Below are 10,000 nucleotides of genomic sequence, written 5' to 3'. Positions count from 1 at the left end.
CTACCAAACTCAACTGTTTCTGTCAAAGTTAACGTGTTGTGTCAGGCTTTTATACAAGCTAATGGACGTTAACATGAGAGCTGGCCTGTTACGTTACGTTACATGACTCGAACGTTGGCGACGCGCTGTTTCTTACCTTGCTCTACGTTGACAGTTCCATCTTCACCGTCACCACCTTTTTTTAAATATTTGTTTAGAAAATCTCTAAGGCCTCTATTTTCTTCTTCTCTTTTCTTTCCTTTTCCGAGCTCGGACTTGTGCTGACCGGACATTTTGGCAGCGTTACTGAACTTCAAATCAAGTGACAATATCAAATTTTGATCAGTGGCCAAACCATTTTTATGTTGGGGGTGGGGGTTTGACCACCATCTCCAGGACAATTAGGAAGAAAACAAATAAAACGCTTTTATTTAATTCAAATATTATGCTACATATTTTTTCCACAAATAGGCCTATTTAAAAAAAGATTTTTAATTCTTCCGTAATTTAATGAGGGCCCAGTTCTGGGCCCCCCTACTGGGCCCGGGACAACAGACCCGTTTGTCCCCCTATCGGCGGGCCCTGGTCCTAGTTACCCACTAAACTGTCATTATTCAACTATGACAAGGTAAAATCAGTTTTGCATTCTATCACCCCTTTAACCAAATTATCAAAAACATAATGCGGAGAGTTCCCTAAAACGCTCTTCACAAGTTACATAAATGATCAGTTCACTACTTTCATTGAATTTGGGTGTTTTATTCAATTTTATAGCAAAAAGAAATAACAATTGAACGTTGAAAAAAATCAACAAAAACATCCGAAAAAGTGACAAAAAAAATGGAAGTGGTTAAAAGTACTCTACTGTTGTCTCTCTACATACTACTCTCTACTGTTGTCTCTACTGCTGTCTCTCTACATAATACTCTCTACTGCTGTCTCTCTACATACTACTCTCTACTGTTGTCTCTACTGCTGTCTCTCTACATACTACTCTCTACTGTTGTCTCTACTGCTGTCTCTCTACATAACACTCTACTGTTGTCTCTACTGCTGTCTCTCTACATATTACTCTCTACTGTTGTCTCTACTGCTGTCTCTCTACATAATACTCTCTACTGTTGTCTCTCTATCGTTGTCTCTCTACATACTACTCTCTACCATTGTCTCTACATACTACTCTCTACTGCTGTCTCTCTACATACTACTATCTACTGCTGTCTCTCTACATAATACTCTCTACCATTGTCTCTACATACTACTCTCTACTGATGTCTCTCTACATACTACTCTCTACTGTTGTCTCTCTACATACTACTCTCTACTGTTGTCTCTCTACATACTACTCTCTACTGTTGTCTCTCTACATACTACTCTCTACTGTTGTCTCTCTACATACTACTCTCTACTGTTGTCTCTCTACATACTACTCTCTACCGTTGTCTCTCTACATACTACTCTCTACTGTTGTCTCTCTACATACTACTCTCTACTGTTGTCTCTACTGTTGTCTCTCTACATAATACTCTCTACTGTTGTCTCTACTGCTGTCTCTCTACATACTACTCTCTACTGTTGTCTCTACTGCTGTCTCTCTACATACTACTCTCTACTGCTGTCTCTCTACATACTACTCTCTACTGTTGTCTCTACTGCTGTCTCTCTACATAACACTCTACTGTTGTCTCTACTGCTGTCTCTCTACATAATACTCTCTACTGTTGTCTCTACTGCTGTCTCTCTACATAATACTCTTATGTTGTCTCTCTTCGTTGTCTCTCTACATACTACTCTCTACCATTGTCTATACATACTACTCTCTACCATTGTCTATACATACACTCTCTACTGCTGTCTCTCTACATACTACTATCTACTGCTGTCTCTCTACATAATACTCTCTACTGTTGTCTCTCTACATAATACTCTCTACTGTTGTCTCTCTATCGTTGTCTCTCTATATACTACTCTCTACCATTGTCTATACATACTACTCTCTTATCTGTACATACTACTCTCTACTGCTGTCTCTCTACATACTACTCTCTACTGATGTCTCTCTACATACTACTCTCTACTGTTGTCTCTCTACATACTACTCTCTACTGTTGTCTCTCTACATACTACTCTCTACCGTCATCTCTCTACATACTACTCTCTACTGTTGTCTCTCTTAATATTATGTCATCTTACAGTGCTGTGGTCGAGCTTCTGCTCTTATAATGAGGTATTTATAAAGTTTCGATGTCCAGAGATGGAGAGAGTTATCACGACAGCTGTTGTTGTGAGTGTGTTTGTGTGTTTGCATGTGTGTCATAGATCTAAATCAGCTTGCCAGTTTTAACAGCTCTGTTGCATGTCAGAAACCACAGCAGATACACATCACACTCGTTAAAATCAGCCTTTTGTCTCGAGTCAACGTACAGTAGGTGTGTGTTTGTGTTTGTGTGTGTGTGTCTGTGTCTCTTTGTGTGTGTGTGCCTGTGTGTGTGCCTGTGTGTGTGTGTGTGTGTGTGTATATATATATATACAGTACAGTATACCCACTACAATACATTAGACAACACCACTTCCCTAACCCTAATCCAAACAACTATCTTTGTTTCCACTTAAAACTGTAGTGCGTAACTTTTTGATATTAATGAACGTCTGTTACATTCAAGCCATTGCCAAATGAGTTGCTACAAAGCTAATTAAGACTATCAGCTGCACACAACTCTCTCTGGATTTCTCAGTGTGACTATGTTCAGAAGATTGTGGCGTCCAGCGACTTTTGCACGCAGAAATTTGAGTGAAGATGATGACCTCTTCTGAAGAGTCCATAATGTTTTTTTTAATCCTCTGTGTCCTCCTTGGCTACTAGCAACTGTGTGGAGGTGTGTGTGTGTGTGTGTATGTATCTCTGTATGTGTGTGTGTGTGTGTTTGTGTGTGTGTGTGTCTGTGTGTGTCTCTGTGTGTGCTTGTGTGTGTCTGCATGTGTGTGTGTGTGTGTCTGTGTGTGTCTCTGTGTGCTTGTGTGTCTGTGTGTCTGTGTGTTTGTGCGTGTGTGTCTGTGTGTGTCTGTGTGTGTCTGTGTGTGTCTGTGTGTGTCTCTGTGTGTGCTTGTGTGTGCGTGTGTATCTGTGTGTGTGTGTGTTTGTGCGTGTGTGTGTGCACTTGTGAGAGGTGAGGTGAGAGAGGATGAAATGCAAACAATGTACGTATATATATATATATATCTTTTTTTTTTTTTTTTTGTCAATGTTTTTGATGCTTTTTCCGACTTTTTTTCCAAAAATGTTTTTTTTTGCCTTTTTTGGACGTGTTTTTAAACCCTTTTTTGTGTTTTTTTAAATGAATAAATAATAATACATATTATGTATTATACATATATACATATGCGTATGTTAGTGTGTGTCACATTTTAGTGGTCAAAATGTCCCACATGTGACCAGAGAGTGCCGGTGTTTCTGCCCGGCGACACCTTGTCACATCCTATTAAACCCAAACGAGCGGTGAAATCCATTAAGGGAATTTTATTTCCGCTTCCACAGATGCTTTGTTGGCAAGAAGCGAACGGCTGCACACGCAGGATTTTAGGTAAACAACAGAAAAAATAACACACAAACACAAAGCAGAGAGGGGTTATTAATTATGAACGCAGAAAACAATGCATTGTGGTGGGGGGGGGGGGGACATCAGTGACTCCATTAGCATGTAAACATGTTGGACAAACGGAGACGCAGCAGCTCAGGACAAGAAGGAACACCTGGCCAATCAGGTAACAGGGAAACTGCTTCAGCTAGTCTTTAACATCCTGTTTTTATTCCCTGAAGTCCGTTTGGAGAAGAGGAACAATGTCACAAACAATCTCTCCTCATTAATGTGAAAATATACCAACTTATTATCGTCAAAGCCCCAATGATCTTCTCCCAGGACAAATGAGTTGCTGCAAAGCTAATTAAGACTATCAGCTCCACACAACTCTTGTCTCTCTCTACATACTACTCTCTACTGCTGTCTCTCTACATACTACTCTCTACTGCTGTCTCTCTACATACTACTCTCTACTGCTGTCTCTCTATATACTACTCTTTACTGTTGTCTCTCTACATACTACTCTCTAGTGTTGTCTCTCTACATACTACTCTCTACTGTTGTCTCTCTCTATATACTACTCTCTACTGTTGTCTCTCTCTACATACTACTCTCTACTGCTGGCTCTCTACATAATACTCTCTACTGTTGTCTCCCTACATAATACTCTCTACTGTTGTCTCTCTACTGTTGTCTCTCTACATACTACTCTCTACCGTCATCTCTCTACATACTACTCTCTACTGTTGTGTCTCTACATACTACTCTCTACTGTTGTCTCTCTACATACTACTCTCTACTGTTGTCTCTCTCTACATACTACTCTCTACTGCTGTCTCTCTACATAATACTCTCTACTGTTGTCTCCCTACATAATACTCTCTACTGTTGTCTCTCTACTGTTGTCTCTCTACATACTACTCTCTACCGTCATCTCTCTACATACTACTCTCTACTGTTGTCTCTCTACATACTACTCTCTACCGTCATCTCTCTACATACTACTCTCTACTGTTGTCTCTCTTAATATTATGTCATCTTACAGTGCTGTGGTCGAGCTTCTGCTCTTATAATGAGGTATTTATAAAGTTTCGATGTCCAGAGATGGAGAGAGTTATCACAACAGCTGTTGTTGTGAGTGTGTTTGTGTGTTTGCATGTGTGTCGTAGATCTAAATCAGCTTGCCAGTTTTAACAGCTCTGTTGCATGTCAGAAACCACAGCAGATACACATCACACTCGTTAAAATCAGCCTTTTGTCTCGAGTCAACGTACAGTAGGTGTGTGTTTGTGTGTGTGTGTGTCAGTGTGTGTGTATATATATATATATATATATATATATACAGTACAGTATACCCACTACAATACATTAGACTACACTTTTTGATATTAATGAACGTCTGTTACATTCAAGCCATTGCCAAATGAGTTGCTACAAAGCTAATTAAGACTATCAGCTGCACACAACTCTCTCTGGATTTCTCAGTGTGACTATGTTCAGAAGATTGTGGCGTCCGGCGACTTTTGCACGCAGAAATTTGAGTGAAGATGATGACCTCTTCTGAAGAGTCCATAATGTTTTTTTTAATCCTCCGTGTCCTCCTTGGCTACTAGCAACTATGTGGAGGGGTGTGTGTGTGTGTGTGGGGGGTTAGGGGCGATCACGGAAGGCTTGTACTATGTGGACGCGCCGACAGTGTTGTTGTCATTACCTAGAATTCCTCATAGAAAATGAAAGCTCAGATGGGCCAATCTGGAATCTTCTCCTTATGAGGTCATAAGGAGCAAGGTTACCTCCCCTTTCTCTGGTTTGCCCGCCCAGAGAATTTGGCCCACCCATGAGAGAGAGAGAGACATCATGGCTTTCAAACGAGCAAAGTGGCAGTTGGTTCAGATACAGTATTAGGGGACCACTAAGGTCTATATAAAAGAGACTTCAGATACAGTATTAGGGGACCACTAAGGTCTATATAAAAGAGACTTCAGATACAGTATTAGGGGACCACTAAGGTCTATATAAAAGAGACTTCAGATACAGCATTAGGGGACCACTAAGGTCTACATAAAAGAGACTTCAGATACAGTATTAGGGGACCACTAAGGCCTATATAAAAGAGACTTCAGATACAGTATTATGGGACCACTAAGGCCTATATAAAAGAGACTTCAGATACAGTATTAGGGGCACTAAGGCCTATATAAAAGAGACTCCAGATACAGTATTAGGGGACCACTAAGGCCTATATAAAAGAGACTTCAGATACAGCATTAGGGGACCACTAAGGTCTACATAAAAGAGACTTCAGATACAGTATTAGGGGACCACTAAGGCCTATATAAAAGAGACTTCAGATACAGTATTAGGGGACCACTAAGGTCTATATAAAAGAGACTTCAGATACAGCATTAGGGGACCACTAAGGTCTACATAAAAGAGACTTCAGATACAGTATTAGGGGACCACTAAGGCCTATATAAAAGAGACTTCAGATACAGTATTATGGGACCACTAAGGCCTATATAAAAGAGACTTCAGATACAGTATTAGGGGACCACTAAGGCCTATATAAAAGAGACTTCAGATACAGTATTAGGGGACCACTAAGGCCTATATAAAAGAGACTTCAGATACAGTATTAGGGGACCACTAAGGTCTATATAAAAGAGACTTCAGATACAGTATTATGGGACCACTAAGGCCTATATAAAAGAGACTTCAGATACAGTATTAGGGGACCACTAAGGTCTATATAAAAGAGACTTTAGATACAGTATTAGGGGACCACTAAGGCCTATATAAAAGCATCCAATAAGCAGCATGTCATGGGACCTTTAGATTAGTAGATTAGTCCGTTTTCTGCCAATAAATTTTGGAACACACACATACAACATATTGCTGCACTGTGTGGTTGTCCAGCTGCACAGAGGAGAACAGGAAGGATCCCCCCCCCCTCCTCAGAGACATATACACCGGCCGACTCCAAAAGAAAGCCAGCTGTATTAACTCTTGTTGGCTTCCTGTTGACCAAGAACTTGTTGTCCTTCACACTTTCTAATTTTTTTTATGTTTTTGACCCCTTTTTTCGATGCTTCTGACACTTTTTAAAAAGTTGTTGTCGCTTTTTTCGACACTTTTTTAAATTCACGGTCAATAAACCTAATGTGACATTATACCTAATGTTTTTAGTTAAATAAAAAAAGCAGAAATGATGAATTATTTGGACTTAAAGTAAAGATCAGAGGATGTTGAGTGGATCACAGAATATCTAAGTTTCTAGTTTCAGGATAGTGTTTTTGAAACCATTGAAATTATTTTTTCAAATGTTATAAAAATGTAATAAAACACCCAAAATTCAATGGAAGTAATCATTAATTTGGTAAAATGTTGTCTGGGTTCCATACGACGTACATGCACACATCCATTGTTAGATTTAGGCAATTTGTTTGAAAGAAACCCATATTTCTGTTAGACCTGAGAACAACACAGGGGTTAATAATGGACCCCTCCTCACCCTGGACATCACCTGTCCCCGTGTATGTGTGTGTATGTGTGTTTGTGTGTATGTGTGTGTGCATGAGTGTGGCCGTGTGTGTGTGCTCGTGTGTGTGTGTTTCCTGTGCCTGTGTGTGTGTGTGTGTGTGTGTGTGTGTGTGCACGTCAGTCTTGTTCCCATTCAGTTTGACTTTTGGGAAATACCTTGGCAGCCGTGTGTGTGCTGGTCTGTGTGCATTTCTTTGGAAGAAGCTAAATGAAAACTCGACAATAGAGACTTGTGTGCAATAAACCCCCAAAACTGGAAGTGCAATAACATTATGTAAAGTATACAGAGTCCCCTCATTTAGTTACCTTGTTTGCTTTGTTTTTACTATTTCATTTTCATATTTTTCTTTGTCATTTGTCCGCGGGTCAAATTTGACCCATTTCCAACATTTTTCTTTTATTTCTTTTCTATCAGAAATATGGGTTTCTTTCAACTAAATTGCCCAAAAATACCACGGCTGTATGGGTGTTATTTGCAGGTCAAATGAATGATTACTTCCATTGAACTTTGGGTGTTTTATCCAATCCAATTTTATAGCGTTTGAGAAAAATTAAAATGGTTTCAAAACTAAACTTTGACATGTCTGTGATCCACTTAACACCATCTGATCTTAACTGTTAGTCAAAATAATTTATAATTTCTGCTTGTTTTGAACTCAATAATGAGGTATAATGTGTAATATATAAGCTTCATTGACCATGAATGGAAAAAAAAGCATTAAAAATGTGACAAAAAGCATCAAAAGCATAGAAAAAAAGCGACCAAAAAAGGTTTATTTTCTATCTGTTCTTATTTCCCTGCATGTTGTTCTGTTAGATTTGTACTAAAATGAAGTCTAAGCAGACTTATTATCTGGATTTTATTCCTGGCACTAATACTCCTCCATAGGTTTGAGAGTTTGGAGTGAAGAACTCATCTTCTGATTATTTATTTGTTACAACACCAGATGTTTAACTTGGTCAACCAAACATGTTCATATATCATATATGACAATATGTCAATAAAGCTAACTGAAAGTGAATAAGAGAAAGAGAAACGGGGAGGGAGAAAGGGAGAGAAAGAGACAGAGGGAGAGAGAGAAAGAGAAGGGAGGGAGAGAGAGACAGATAGAAAGACAAAGAGAGAGAGAGAGAGAGAGAGAGGAGGGAGGGAAAGAGAGACAGAGAGACAGAGAGGGAGAGACAGAGAGAGAGAGAGAGAGAGAGGAGAGAGAAAAAGAAAGAGAGAGAGAGGGAGAGGGAGAGACGTAGAGAGAGAGAGAGACAGGGAGAGAGGGAGAGCGAGAGAGAGACAGAGAGACGGGAGAGAGAGAGAGAGAGAGGGGGTGAGGGAGAGAGATTAAGAGAGAGAGAGAGAGAGATTAAGAGAGAGAGAGAGAGAGAGAGAGAGAGAGAGAGAGAGAGAGAGAGAGGGAGGGAGGTGTGTACTTCTCTGCAGAGTCTCGGTGTGTCCTCCAGGTCTCGTCATTCAGCTTCAGCTTCAGACCCAGAACCAGCTCCAGAGTCTCCGTCCCGGCTGCTCATGGAGAGACTCTCGGCTCTCAGCCGTCACAGGAACTCAAACTTTACAGGAGTTTAATTAAAAAAAGGAAAGAAGAAAGAAAGAAAGAAAAACAGCCGCACACATGACGTTTTGGATAGGAGGAGGAGCGGCGCTGCTGCTGCTGCTGCTCGGCCGCTGCTGCTGCACCGATCCCGGCAGGAAAGGTAGGACCGACCGGGGGGAAAGCTCCGGAGAGAGAGAGAGAGGTAGGGCGGGGAGGGAGGGAGCAGGAGACCGGGCTGAGAGAGAGGCATGGCGGGGAGGGATGGAGCGTGAGACCGGGGTGAGAGCTCCGGAGAGCTGAAGACTTTTGAACGATTTTAAAATAGTTTTATTTTCACTGCCTAAAGAAGACTTTTCATTCGTACTTTTTATTCCGCCGTTTTGTTGTGAAATCTGTGACATCACACACTTCTTGTGTTCATTATTAGAGGAATATTAAAATATTAAAAGAAGTCAAATGAAACATACATATTGGTTATTACTAGGGATGTAACGGCCTGATTCGATCTAATATGAGTAATCAATAATGGACAAATGCACGGCATAAAATACAGAATGGTTATTAAATTACAAATATAATTTGGACAACGATAAGATGATTCTATGAAAACTAACGATAAACGGGCCATCAAATATCAGTGTTGCAACCATAGGAGCAATTTTCAGGGGGGATGGGGGTTACACCCCCCCCCCCCAATTATCAAAACTGCCTAAAAAGAAGCCTAGGACTTTTGCACCATAACTTGATGCAGAAAAGGCACAAATTGTTGCAGTAAAAAAATCACCAGAATGCAGGAAATGCAGTTTTTGATGCTCAACATTTAATCTGTGTGTGTGCGTGTGTGTCTGTGATTGTGTGTGTGTGTGCGTGTGTGTCTGTGCGTGTGTCTGTGTGTTTGTGCGTGTGTGTCTGTGTGTGTCTGTGTGTCTCTCTGTGTGTGCTTGTGTGTGCGTGTGTATCTGTGTGTGTATGTGTCTGTGTATGTGTGTGTCTGTGTGTGTGTGTGTGTGTGTGTAGCTAAGACTAAGAGTTGAACATGCGAGCAGAGTAACTACATTTTAACTCTCTCAGACTGAATTATCACCAATTAAACGTTCATTTCCTGCTGTTGTCTTTGCACTAAAGCCAAATCTCCGAGCTGGGACTGGACGTCCTCCCTGTGTGCCGAACATCTCCCAGACGTGGACCCAAGTCCAGTCGGTCCACAACTGGTTTTAGTACCCATTGATCGTTAGGCGATCGATCGGTAAAATGTCAGAAAATGTGTCTATACCCCAGTGCGCACACACACGCACACACAGATACACACACACACAGATACTCACACACAGAGAGAGAGACACACACACACCCCCA

At 40.7% G+C, this 10,000-nt stretch overlaps 2 protein-coding genes across 3 annotated transcripts in view; both read left to right on the top strand.

Annotated features, from left to right (window-relative positions):
• LOC120552600 (NACHT, LRR and PYD domains-containing protein 1-like) overlaps positions 1-10,000 on the top strand; it is a 735,215-nt gene that overhangs the window by 257,509 nt on the left and 467,706 nt on the right.
• The window catches only part of LOC120552566 (melanoma receptor tyrosine-protein kinase-like), a 64,364-nt gene continuing 62,895 nt past the window's right edge, over positions 8,532-10,000 (top strand). Inside the window, exon 1 of one of the 2 annotated variants that reach the window (XR_005638031.1) lies at positions 8,532-8,804. Coding sequence is in view for 1 of the 2 variants with exons in the window: in XM_039790735.1 (XP_039646669.1) it covers positions 8,723-8,804 (82 nt within the window). In the remaining variant the exon portion in view is untranslated. The remainder of the gene's footprint in view (positions 8,805-10,000) is intronic. The other variant, XM_039790735.1, reaches the window with a different exon arrangement.

The sequence above is a fragment of the Perca fluviatilis genome, chromosome 22 (genome assembly GCF_010015445.1).
Source record: "Perca fluviatilis chromosome 22, GENO_Pfluv_1.0, whole genome shotgun sequence".
Lineage (NCBI taxonomy): Eukaryota > Metazoa > Chordata > Actinopteri > Perciformes > Percidae > Perca > Perca fluviatilis.
Note: the sequence above shows the minus strand (reverse complement) of the source record. Positions and strands in the feature narration are given on the sequence as shown.